The sequence below is a fragment of the Fistularia commersonii genome, chromosome 29 (genome assembly GCF_037954325.1).
Source record: "Fistularia commersonii isolate RoL2024-O1a breed Wild chromosome 29, RoL_Fcom_v1.0, whole genome shotgun sequence".
Classification (NCBI taxonomy): Eukaryota; Metazoa; Chordata; class Actinopteri; order Syngnathiformes; family Fistulariidae; genus Fistularia; species Fistularia commersonii.
Genome location: NC_141312.1, coordinates 10,088,829 through 10,103,028, shown reverse-complemented (window position 1 = coordinate 10,103,028; position 14,200 = coordinate 10,088,829). Strand labels below are relative to the sequence as shown.

The 14,200-nt window shown below is 37.9% G+C and overlaps 1 protein-coding gene across 1 annotated transcript; it reads left to right on the top strand.

The window, feature by feature from the left end:
• Positions 1 to 6,167: 6,167 nt before the first annotated feature.
• On the top strand, positions 6,168 to 11,132 carry LOC147216962 (uncharacterized). The gene is made up of 3 exons (XM_086176794.1): positions 6,168 to 6,445; positions 8,653 to 8,755; positions 10,163 to 11,132. Exons 1-3 carry the CDS (start codon positions 6,263 to 6,265, stop codon positions 10,534 to 10,536), a joined length of 660 nt encoding a protein of 219 aa, XP_086032920.1. The 5' UTR covers positions 6,168 to 6,262; the 3' UTR covers positions 10,537 to 11,132.
• Positions 11,133 to 14,200: the final 3,068 nt, after the last annotated feature.

The window sequence follows — 14,200 nt, the reverse complement described above, 5'->3', positions numbered from 1 at the left end:
TTGACTGAATTTATCTCAAATCTGATAGAAATGTCCATCCATCCACACACCTCCATTTTCAATACCACTTATTTTGAACACAAAGGTCTCATGTATAAACCTGAAGACAAATGAGATTTGTTATTTAAACTAACTATGTGTTTTCTGTCTGTGGAATGAAGCCTGGCTGACATGTGTAAACTGAACACAGAAATGTCCCATTTGAAATGTCCCAAATGTCCCAACAAAGAAGCTTCCTGCCAGGGTTGAGTAGTTATTTGATCACTCCATCTGAGCGAATTATTATTATTGTTGTTATTGTTGTTGTTCCTCCCAGCTGTTGGCCAAGAGGTAGGGTATATCCTGGACACATCAGAGACAGTCAATTGGGTGTGAAGTGAAAATGACAGGAAATTGTTGTCTGTCTATTTAAGTGGTGCAATGACTATTTGGAATCATCAATGAACCCCCTACATGTTTTTGGTCTGTTTGAGGAACCCAAAAGCCAAAGAGATCGAGCAAAATCATGTCAAAGACCTTTCTCCACTAATAATGAAACCAAGTCTGCTGTCACGTATACTGTCAAATGCAATTGTTTCTAGATGGAATTACAGTGTTTTTTTTAAACCACTTCTAAAAGCAAGAGTAACCATTTAAAAATTTACCTGTCAATCTGTAATCTTTCTGAAAAAAAGTTCTTGGATGCTGGCAAACTGGATGAGTGGCGAATCATGCAAAGCCTGCGGATCATAAATTAAACTACTTTAATGTCTGCTGTAGCTCTGGGAAATGCATTATTAATGTTCTAATAATCATACCAGCTAGTTTGTACTGTTTGAAAGGTGTACCAAATACATTCTCAAACTTATGGCTGAGTGAATCCCCACCAGTTTACAACAAAACTCATTAAAACCTTAAATAATCTTGAATTATCTCTTGGAAATGCATTTTTTTATAATCAGTTGATGACATTATTTTTACAGGGCCCAAAAATAAATAAAATAAGTCTAGCAGAAGATGAGCCTGTCAAAACTTAAGTTAATCCAAAACAGCTAACGTTTCTGGATCATATTACAATAGTTGAGGTTAAGTCCCTCAGCTAAAAATGTATATAACCCATGTATGTATATATATATATATATATATGTGTGTGTGTGTGTGTGTGTGTGTGTGTGTATATATATATAGGGTTTGTTCCTTGCACTTCATATCTCCTGCTCTGTGCTGTGTGTGTGCGCATAATCGGTGCAATAAAAACCTACAACATAGAGCAAGTGTGTCAAACTCAAGGTCCCCGGGCCAAATGTGGCCCGCCACATCATTTGCCCACGAGAACGGCCACACAAATAAACGAGTCAAACGCGTGCATTGACCATAAACTACATTATCGACAATGCCGCGCGTAACGTCACGTTGATGATGTTGCCCGTGAAGTGACGGTATCTCACCATTAGATTGCAGTGTATCCACAACAATGCGATTTTCAACAAGTGGAATTGAAAAATACAAATGATCCCCAAATGTTCAGGGAGAGACAAGTTGATGCAGATGGAAGGCTGTTTCAAGAAGGATGGGAGGGCAAATTCATGTTTGTGCTTCAAGAAGAAAAAACGGTATGGTATTGGTTGTCAAAGAGCTGGCATTTTGACGCCAAAAAGGAGCACTTATGCCAAAGTTAGCCTTCCGGTAAAACAACAAATTGTGCAAGAATTAAAAGGCAAACTATGATGGCAGCAGACTGTGTCCACAAAAAGCCACATCCAAAAACACTGCTGCAGCGGAAGCTAGCTTTATTGTTTATTTCTGAAACGCCCGATTTTCAATGTCTTTTGCAGATGGTGCCTTTTTAAAGCTGTGTCCCAGTCACGGCCACCACGGACCGAGTTACGGAACTAGTAGGAGACCTGGCAACACAGCTGGCCGAAAGACACACAGCTACATAGCTTTTACATTAGCTCTTGATGAAAGCACAGACAACACAAAGGCAGCGCCATAAATTTGGCCTTTTGAGGGCAATTCTTATAGTGAAAATGAGTTTGACACCCCTGCCACAGAGCTAATACTCTGCGCACACTCTTGACAATGGCAGCGCCTCTGCCACCTACTGTGGATGTGCAATCACACTATATTCTAGTACAGCAAAGATACACATGTTCTCCGGGATCACAAATGCCCTCCCTTGCATCGCACAATTTGAGAAGCCATGCTTTAAGCAAATGTTGCGAAGAACAGATTTAAGTGGTGCCCAAGTGACAGACTGGGGGCCAACTATGACAGTGGTCTATTCCTATTTGGAACACGGGCGATCAAAAAGGTGTAAAAGAATATGGCCTACTTTTCTCAGATGATGAATTCATAAGAGTGTTTCAATAAGGTCATCAGAAAAAAAAGCATAAATTAAACAAGGTTAGCATGTTAAGAAGCACAGTTGTGCAGCAAACGGAAGACATGCCAGCTAATATAGAACCTCAGCTGTCACAGAATTTGTGCTTTTTATTTTAATTTAATTGCATGTGATGAGAGCACAGGCGCTGTTTATTTATTTGTGGGGAGTTGACAATCACAATTTGTATCGTGGAAAGTCTACTTGATCTTAGGAGTCTAAATAGGACAACAGGTAAGGATGTTTTTTTAAGAGTCCGGATAGAAGTGACGTGACAGGATATCAACGGCCTCAGTGGTGAGCACCAAAGTGTAAGAGTGGAGGTGAGGCTATGAAAATGAAGCCGTTTGTACTGCTTCAATCCAGCTTAGGAACGTGATGAACCCTGTTTAACAACTGTTAACATGCCCAAAGAGTTTCAAGCTTTCCTGTCTGATGTCAACACTGAATAAATGGTGCTATTCTGCTATTCTGATGTGTGCTGGTGTTGTGGAGTTGTTGTTTTTTCTGGAGATTAGAAATTGAGCAGTTTTTGAAAGTGAGGGGGGGACCTCTTCATGAGCTGGATGATTCCCTATGATTGACAGATCCAGCTCTATCTAGTTAATTTAGTGATCATCCTAATACAATGAGCAAGAGCCTACAAGGTCAATACCATCATACCACAGCTTCTTGTACGCTTCTGTGTGAAGCGTCATCTCTTTGTGACACAACAACCCATCTTCAGCACAAGCTGTCCTCAATCAAATGTGCTTTTCTTAGGACAACCTTTCTGCTGAGAACTGGAACTATATCATATGTATGTGATCACATTTCTGATAACGTGTCTGTGGAGGTTCTCAGTCTGAAGGTTCTCGAGGTCAAGGTTAACTCCAGTTACCAAGATAAGATTTGACACTCATGTCTATCAAAATATAGTGACACCTTCTATTACATTTTCAATCACTGCAAAAGAAATCTGGCTTTTCTTGACTCCCTTTCTTATCCATGGAGAAGACAAGAAAGCCAGTTTGGAAATGGAATCCATTGAAATGCGATGTGAAGAATCATTGGGTCCTGTCCTGAGCTGACTTGTACAAGTTGGAAAAGGGCATGTTTGTTCATTTGAGAGGCCATGAAAAAAGAATGATCAACCTGTTCAGCTCAACATACATATGTGAACATTTATGTTATCTCTTATCAAAAGCAGACTGAGAACCAAAATGACTAATAAACTTACAGCATACTATCATTCAGTCCAAAGTGCAGCATCACAGTTCTCACTGGCACTGTATCTTACAATGTGTTAATAAACCCAGTGTTCAATAAATTCAGTTACTTAAAGATGATAGCCTTTTGAACAAACATTAGCTGATGAGTTAACAAACCCAATAAATTATTGCATAACAACCTGAAACTACACCCCTTCACTTTCCCCTCCATATACAGGGCTGTCAAGGGGAATTACCATCCTAACTTGGAAATTATCTGAGGGTGCTATTTTGTGAATGAGCTGTCCAAAGCTATTGGAGACCAAAGAAATCCATGAATGGAAATCTGTGATGTAGGATGTTTTTTTTCTTCTGAATAATAGTCAGTTATATAGTATATTTTCAAGATTCAAAGCGTTTATTTTCACATGTAGAGTGCAGAAACGTGTTTCCCTGTACAGTGAAATTCCTACTTTGCTGTCCGCAGTGCATTTGGATATGCGCTGATAGAAAGAGTGTAAACATTATTATATAAATCTATATAGATATCAGTGGCGGGTCGTGCATTTTACACCTTGGCCTTCAGTAGTGCTCCGAATCAATCCACCCCCCAATAATTAGTTTATGGTTAAAAAGAAAGGATCTAATTATGCAGAAATGCAGTATAAAGAGAGGTGCATCGCACATAGATATTTCGTGTAGCCACAATAAATGCCTTTATAGCAAACAGCTGCAACACATAAAAAGCACCAATAATAACCTTATAAACTCGCAGTGTTATTTAGGAAAATAGCAGCATTTTACTCACCAAGAATTCTGATCATTTGTAGACAAAATCCATCGTCCTTTCTCTCCTCATAAAGAGTTCAATTACCGGTATTCTGTCGTACAGATTATCCGTGCACTCCCAGCAATACAATTTGTAGTGTACCTCGGAGCCTGGGAGCCAGGGGTACCAGTCATAGTTCGTGGCTTGAAATGTGACAGGTTCCCTAGTTTATGAGTTGCCCAACCATTCTTTACAATGTCCAGCTTTTCTCCAAAAATAATATAACAAAAAAATATATAAAAAAAACCATATATTAGCAACTAAATCTGTTTCTTCTCCTCCTGCAGCCATTGTGGGTTGACAAAACCAATATTAAACAAACACAAATATGTATCTGTTTGCAGCTGGCTAGTACGTTTCTCCTTGCTAGTACACGAGTCCACTCTCTGACTATCCAATCAGAGGGTGTGAATACGATGACGTTGCTGTAGCCTGCTAGAAGGCTTTGGATGTTGCCAACTTAAAATCTGATTGGTTGAATTGACACCGTCATCAACACTTTTCTTTTTGGGTAAAGGGCTAGCAGAACTGATTGTGCCCCCCCAGGGCAGATTTCTTTGACTTTGACCCTGCCTGGCAACAGATGATGGCTGAAATGTGATTGGTTAAATGCTTTAATATGAAAATGCATGTCTGGAATCAGCACAACCAGGAGAAAAGCTATGACAGGAAGTGAACAGACCATGTGGAATTATTTAATAAGTATTCATGGACAAAATATAATTAACATCTGGATTCAGATATTTTTTAGGCTAGCAGAGAAGGCCTTGCAGGTCCTGACGGCCCACCACTGAGAAGTGGTAGATATGTGGTAGATATGAATATGAATAGTGCAATAGAACAGTGGCAGTGCAGGTGCAAGGATGAGTACAATTTAAGTGGCAGCAGACTTTACATGTGCATTAAACCCACATTCGATTGATTTTTCTAACTTTTCTAGAGCAGTGTTTCCCAACCACTGTGCACATTAGTGTGCCGTGAGAGATCATCCGGTGTGCCGTGGAAAAATGCCCACTTTCACCTGATTGGTCCGAAAATTATTTATCCAACACAAATAATGTGTCTTCCTATGTCTATGTGGTCAGCCTGCCCATTCGATGGCAACGGGTAGTGAATTAATCTGTGCATCTGTGTATCGGTGATTAGTGACACTTGCGTGATACATTTTTAAAATAAAAAGTACTTGTATCTGCGTAAACAAACAGGCAGCATTGTTGAAAACTACCAAGACGAGTGAGAAAGCAGTGAAAGCTTGCTACAAAGTTGCTGAACTCATCTCTAAATCCAAGCAGCCACACACCGTAGCAAAACATTAATACTACCTGCCGGCAAAATCATTGTAGAAGAAATGCTCGGCTCTGGTGTTGATAATGAAATAGCCCGAGTTCTCTCAAATAATACCATTTCCAGACATATTGATGACATGTCTTCAGACATTGAAAAAAAGTGTTCAGGAAAAGTTGCACATCAGTGGGAAATTTGCATTGCAACTTGATGAATCTACAGATATTAGATATATTAGATTTCCCACTAAGTAAATTGAGACTACGGTTTCATTCTAATTCGTTAAAAAAGGTTTTTACCATATTTATTTGGTGGTGTGGTTTTGTGATTTTTCTAATGTAAAATATGTGCCGTGGCTCAAAAAAGGTTGGGAAACACTGCTAGAGGGTAGAGGGAAGCCCTCAATAAATCCGTCAGAAAAATTATTAGCATATTCTCACCACTAGGGGGCGCACTTGACTTTTCCTTCAGTTTTTTTTATCTCCATCCACATCCTGTCCTACAGTAAGGCTCCGTCCGGTTACTGCTTGTTTTCTTTTATATTTTCTGAGTTTTGTTGGGAGTATTAAGTGCTTTCAGAGGTCGACTAAAGTCGTCATGGGAGTGAATTCGCTGTGGCTAATGACCGCTCTCCTGCTCGGTGTCTCGGCGGAGGAAGTTTTCGCGAGAAGCCACGGAATGATGCACGAACTCGAGGAGGTGCTGGCAGACCTGGGCGGAAAAGGGAAGACCTACCTGGGCAGGCTGGCTGGAGAGCAAACGTTGATCTCGGTTCACAAGGTAATGATACATTTCCCCATTTATTTGAATGGAAGGCGGCAACTTAAGGAAGGAGCCCAATAGGAAGTTCACGTCAACTAGATCCCAACTTAGTTACAAAAGTGAGTATCTTTACCCCGCTTTTTCAGCCTCATTGATTTACTAAAGGTAATCCATTTCACTCAGCACATAGATTAGTCCTCACATAGATTAGCTCAAATCTTTCTCCAAGAAATTAGATTATTTTAACTCAAGATTATGATTTGATGCATGCCTCAGTAAACCATTTCAGGAAGTCCTGGTTGAACATGTGATTTAATATAGAACTAGGGCCTAATCCCTGAAAGTTATGAAGCCCATTGAGTCTGCTAAATAAAACAGCAAAGTGGATTATAGTAAAGTGTCCAGACATCCATTTTAAATTTGTTTTCTAATGCCTAATGACAGTATCCGTTTTCAATGTTTGTTTTATTTGTAATGTATGTTGTGTATGTGTGTGTGTGTGTGTGTGTGTGTGTGTGTGTGTGTGTGTGTGTGTGTGTGTATAATTTTTTTTTCTTTTTTTTTTTTTTAATTATGATGGATGAAAGAGGTTCTCGGATTCACTGTCTCAATTGACCCAGGAAATGTATCAAAATGACACAATGATTTTCAATGAATCCACTGAAAGAGAGATGGACATCCACCGAAGGACTTTTGAAGAGATAATTAATTCACATGTCCCTCAATCACATTACCTAAAAACTGAATTATTTATTGTAGGCCTGTATGGTGTATTTTTATGATCAATTAGATACTTGTGGGTTATTTTCATCCAAGAATTTATCTTCCCCCTTCCTTTGACCTGCATCAGTTTGCCTGCAGGGCAAACAGGTCTACAGCCCCCCATACAGCTCTGTTTGACTTAGCGCTTTACCTAGACTTCCCCAACAACACCTGTACCTGGATCAGAGACTTTCTTACCAACTGCTGACAGACTATTAAAACAGGCCCCTTCTGCTCATCCACCATCCCCCTCAGCATCTGCTTCGTACCAGGGCTGTCTGCTAAGCCCTAACTGCACCCCCGTGGTCCTCAAACACCATCAGAAAATGTCCCGATATCATCAACGTGGTGGGTCTCTTACATGGCAAGAGTACATAAATATTGCCTTTCCCATTTTCACCTGGATAATAGCATTTTGAAGTTCAAGTTGTATTATGGGTGAAGGACACGCGTCAGCCGAGCATGACAGAGGAACGAAGCAGCAACAGCAGAAACGCAATAAAAAATCCACACAATTTGAAGGTGGATATCTGGGCACATTTTGGTTTTTATGAGGTTCCCCAGACGGCATCAACTGGACAAGACCCACACAATTTGTAAAACTTACAATTCAAAAATAAAATACTTCAGTAACACCACTAATATGAGGAGCCACATTGAGTGTTGTTCAAAAACATGGACCAACAGACATGATAACAGTTTAACAAATTCTACCAATAGACAATCAGACTGATCAATCAAGTGAGGAACAGGGTACATTGAGATAACAGTTCTTCTTTAGCAGTCACTTACTTTACAATCATAATCTTATTTATCTGTACCCTGTTCTCAAAGTGCTATGCAACTAAATCAAACGGTGTTCCTTAAATTGTTTTTTTGTTCCGCAAGTGCAAGGCTCTGCCTTGCACTTAATGAATTAAGTTTTCTATTAATTTTTTTTACGATATTTCTTTTTATACGAGCAACTGAAAGCCATGTGATGTGTGAGTATGTATTTATGTAAGTTCTTGCCCCCATAAGCGATGCAGCTATGCAAATTCCATTTTACCTCTGACCAATGACAATAAAGGTATTAATTCATTCAACCTTTTTGTTGATGGACTGTTGGAAGACACAGCATAAACCATAAATAGAGTTTGAAATTCAGAAGTTACCCAGGGCGCTCTGCACCGAGACGGCAGAGTGGTAACCACTGTGCTGTTACCAGTTAATAAATCACTGTGCTATTAAGAGCCATGATGTTGTATTTTGGACAAGATTTTTGTTGTTTCTTAGTGTATTGATTTTACAATCTGATTTTGTCGGGATCATTTGCAACAGCTGTATTGATGTTGGTATAATTGGTGAAATAGGATAGTGGCAGCTTTGGGTTCATTCCTGTTTAACATTTTCTCTGGGTCACGGACATGATATTGTTCGATGTTAACCCCATCTAACCATTACTTCTTCCTCGTCTCTTGCAGGCTTTCTCTCAGGTTCTCAGTGTTCTTGCAGAAGGTATAGCCACATGCCTGAATGTACTCTTACAACACCTTGAAAAGTTTCTGCATGTGTCAGGAATCCAAGGTAAAGATACTTGAGATTTATTTGCCACCCTGATAATGTTTGTAATAAAAACCCAAATTTAACCACTACATTACCATTTTTATCAATTCAGGCCAATCGTTGCTATTTAATCACCATCCTGTCATCATTTGCAAGGCAACATTAGGCCTGCTTTTGAATAGAGATCCCTTGAGAGACAAATCACTGGTTTGTAGAGGTGGGTTTTTGATAACAGGAAAGAGCCAAAGGAAGGAAAATGTAAATTTCAATAGAATGTGTGTACTGTACTCACAACATATGTCCTGTAGCTGTATTTTTTAAGTACGACATACCTTTATGCCATTGTGCCAACAGATGTTGCAACTGCAGTTTTGTTTCTGCCGCCCACCCAGTATTGTTTTTGTGAACATTTCCTTCCTGATAGTATTTCTAGTTTATTTAGCGCCAGTAATAGAACAATGTGGAAAGTAGATGTATGTTTTATTATTAGTTTTAATGATGACCTATTAATTAATAATACATATTTGTTTGCAGATGTTGTATGTATTTATAGTTGTAATTTTAACTGATCATCTTTAAGCACTAGAATCATTTTTTTCCCCCTTCCACAAATAAACGGCATCATTTAAAATACACAGTTCCATTACCTCAATAGTACAGTCTCTATCGTAGCTTGTCAGAGCATACGATGTAGCTTGGGTTTAATGACTTTAAACTGAATATGAATGTCAGTCAAAAAGATTGGTTACATTTCCAACTGGGAAAAATATTGACCAATTATAATAATGTAATATTCTTCCCATTCTCCCCACATTGCATCTTAAACAATTCGCAGCATCATCTATCTTATAATGTAACTAAACCAGCAAGCTGATTTATGGCTGAATTATGGACAATTAAGAGAATTGTTAAAATAAATACGCTTATTATCTGTACTCAATTCACAAATTTACATTCAAATCTGGCAAAGCCTTTTTTAATTTAGTAAGCAGACAAAAAATTATTTGACAAAAATTGCACTTACTTCACTACTAGCATTTGGTGGTGGTACCAAAGTGGTGACACTATATGCCATAAATTCAGTTTTCCTTTGTATTATTCAGTTTAATGTTTAAAGTTGAGGACACACTACAAATTTTTTTTGCCCTTATTTTATGATTGATTATTCACAATTGTGCAGTCAGCACTAGTTTGTGAGCGTCAGCAAAGGTAATCTGTATAGAAATCTGAAACATTATCAACCTCCTTCATCTTACACAAACCATCAAATTTTAACCTTTCACAATCCACATTGTTCACTTACCTTGTACAAAAAAATAATGCATTTGCATCTTTACAGTGACTGTGTCCTGGGCTAATACTAACTTCAGATCTACCTGCATTCAAGTAATGCATTGATAAAATCTTTGCTGTCTCACTGTGTTTCAGGAGTCTCCCCAGTCAAATCAGTTACACCAGAGGGGCTGGTATTTGTTGCCCAGTGGGTAATAGTGGCTCTCATCGGTTACTGGCTGATTTCCTACACCTTTCGACTCGTGGCCTCCACTCTTAGGTGGATCCTGTGGCTACTCCAAGTGTGTGCTGCTTTGGCCTGTTTCGTACTCATTCTGATAGACCACAGTGTTGGTACAGAAGTCATGGCTGTGCGCCTAGCTGTACTATTAAGTGTCTGCATCCTGCTGGGTATAGGAACATCAAGAAGCTCAAATCTTGTTGACAAAACGGCTCACCTGGAAAAGCATGTGAAGCTCCTGGAGAGACGACTAGGAGAGATGGAGAACCGTAGTAGGACAGAGGATTGAAAGATGGATTTCTTTTTTATCGCCCTCACTTCTGCACAGGTTTTCTGCAACATACTGGTGTTTCCTGTGGTCTATGGCCTTCTCCTGACATGATTTGCCTATATTTTGCCATTTGATAAAAAAAATAAACTTATTCAATTCACTTTTTTTGAACTTTGAGTGGAATGTAAGTGCAGCATGTGAATGCTGCTTTTGTAAAACATTTTTACTTTTGCTGTTAATCTAATGCCATGTCTACAGAGTTTGCATGTGAGTGGAAAGTTACTGAATGATGTTTTTAATCCGTGCACCCCTTATCATTTCTTTTGTGATGTTTTTTTTATTTCTACATTTTCTACATCTTCTAAACTTATTAAATGTCCTCCTAAAGGATGAAAACAAGCCATGTCTACATTTAAGACTCACTGTAATGTTCTGTCGATGTTTCATAATTTCTTATTGCTAAGCCAAAGTGAATTTTTGAGTGCAATGGGAAGGATTTGCTCCTCATGCCAACAAACAAGTGAAGAGGTCTAAACAATTAAGTTTCACTTGTATGTTACCTTCCTCGAACATATACTTTTTTTAAAAATGTTAAATAAATAAATCTTTCTCTATTGATTATCATTCACTGCTTAAATGAAACTCTTGTTAGTGAATTTATGTTGTTTACGGAGATCTGTCCCAAACCTTTTTTTTTTTCAAATATTGTATTAACACATTTAAAAAATAGCATACGACAAATTTTATCGTGAAAATTGTATAGTCCTATAACTGTTTAACTGAATTCAAAAAATAATTGTATACATTTGACTTAGGATCTAATGGATTTATCAAAATGTGTATTAACACACTGGGGTTAATATGATGGAATACAATTAAAGACAGCGAAGTCTATACACACACACACACACACACACACACACACACACACACACATACACATACATATCTACTATCTAAATTGTGGCCACTACAGTTAATTTGTTGATGCATAAAAACCCTTAAGCATAGACAACCATCATGGTCCACATAATTATACATGTGTCACATTTAGTTTGATGCTTGTTTTAGCACTGATTACATCAACAGTTGAACATGAACATTGAACTATTTATTTCACACTTTGTGTAATTACCTTAATTAAATACTGTAAGCATTCAATGACAGTTCTCAGTTCAGAATCAATCAATTACAGAAACTGGCTTGATCATGAGTATTTTCATTGTCACGTCGAGTAGCATATACAGAAGTATAAAATAGAGGTAATGTAGGAAGCCAGTATCAGAGCAATATACTGAAGATACATGTGGATATGTAACAAAGAAGACCAAAATCAAGCTGTTTTCACGTTATCTAAAGCTCTTAACAACACCCATATACTACAATACACTTTATGAATACAATTTATGTCACACAAAAACAATTGACATTCATATTTTCAACCAAATGTGCAACACAGTTAAAGTCAAGTCAGTTTACACTACATTAGGAACATGAGATCTATAAAGTGAAAAACAAACAAGACAAAAAACTACTTCATTTGAAAGCCTACCCAGAGACAAAACAATTAGAGAGGCCATGGTCACCTTGGAGGTGAAAGGCACTCAGTGGAACATCTGAATAGCTTTGCTCATCATTCAGGAGGATTTTGATAATGCTGTTCTACACACATTCAATAAATCTACTCTGCAAGCTTGCTGTTGGGGAAACATTTTTACGTACATAAACAACACAGCACATCCTCACCTAAACAGTTGTATAGCTTTAACTCTAGCGGTTTTCTAAAACCAACCGCTAAAGTCTTGTCCTTATTATTTTACATTGACTCCAATGCAAAAAGGTAATATTTTTGTTGTTGTAACAGGTGTCATTGTTTCACTATTTGCCAAATATTTTGCCTTTTGGATATAAGCAGTAACCAATCATGGTTGAAAACAGGATTTTGTCAAATTACAGAAATGCAACATGCAGCGCATTAAATCGTGTAGAAGACAATTCTTCTTTCATCATGATCATAACATTTGTATTTATTGACCTATCAAGTCATCTCTCTAGGGAGGATGATGTTTAAAACAATACATTATTCTATCCTGATATCAGGTAAGAATTAAAAAAACCTAGATGTGTTTGGTTAAAACATAAAATCTGGAGTTGTATGAGATTCACCTAAACATGCAGATTTAGACACAGTAATAGAACCAGACTTTGAAAAGGGGTTTAACAGAATACGATTTGTAGATCCCAGAGAACCTATTGCTGGATCGGAAATAAGTAAGAATATGTACAGTTTGAATTGAATCTGCAACTTTGTTTTGTTAATGCATACATCTGCATGGTCTGAGAGCAAATGTAGTAATCAAGCGCTAAAAATTAGTATCGGAATATCTTGATTGGCTGTCCATTTATATGAAGTAGATTTTACAAGCACCATAGTTCAAAAAGGCTACAAACAATGTTCCCAAGATGGGAAGTAAGTGATGTTTTGCAGTGACAGTAAGGCTGCTAAAAGTCACTGTGGATGGCAGTCAAACTGGTTCTTTAAGCATTTTTGCTGTCTCATTGAGGTTTCAGTTCCACTAGGTTTGACAACAGGCACCATGTACCATCATTAGTAGTCCTCATCCAATTGAACAGTGTTGTTTCTGTCCAATCTTGAGACAAAACCTGTTGCAAGACTAATAGTCAAGGCTTAAAAGACCTGCAAGAATGCTGGTGTTTGACTACTGCCCTAAGTCACAATTTTTCTTAAGCCAAGTTGTCCCCAAAATATTTTAGCATGCATTCGATCGAAGAGGTAACCAAGTGACCAAACCACAGTCATGTTCAGCCCAGTGGAGATATAGCACTACAACTTGCAAGATATTTTTAATATTCAATGCTCAAGTTGTTACTATGATTTATGTAACAGTCATAGAAAAGACTAGTAGTATTTTATTGTTTTTAAGAATTAGCGCCACCTAAGGGTATCTGAAAGTTAAAATTTTAGTCTTTAGCTAGAAATTTCATTGTCCTGTCAATGCTACTTATTTTTCTTCTGCTACCTGTGACATCGTGAACATGTCTTCTCAGCTGGACAGGCACACAGTAGCAACCCGTATTCATACATTTGGTTGGACTTGATCTTTTCAGCTTCAATTGCAATGTCAAGTTTAAAAACGTGTAAATGCTTTCAGCTGAACCAAAAGATCATACCCGTCCATGCACTGTAACTGCATGAGCTTTTCTAATGCCAACAACGTGGCAAGATTTGTTGGTGCAGTTAAAGGAAGTGGTTCTCAATGGATAGAGTTAATTGAAATTAATTGAAGTTAATTGAAATTAAGCCTATTTGTTTGCTGGCTTGCCTATTTGGAATTAATTTTTTGCAATTCCAAGATTACGAAAAATGTGGGTTGGCTGATGAATAAATAGTTAATTATTTTTTGTTTTTCATTTCCTTTTTTAATCTAAATTAATATTTTTTTTAATTGATTTATTGGCATGTACTGTTTATAGCCTGTACATGAACACTTTACATATTTTGGGTCCCCATCATTGTTTTCCTGTGGCAATAATGATACTGTGATATGTAGAAAGAGCAGGAAGCAGGTGGAGAAAAGGACTGAAGGTCAGCCGCAGCAAGACAGAGTAGGTGTGTAAATGAAAAGGAACAGTGAGGATGCAAGAAGAGGAAATGAGGAAG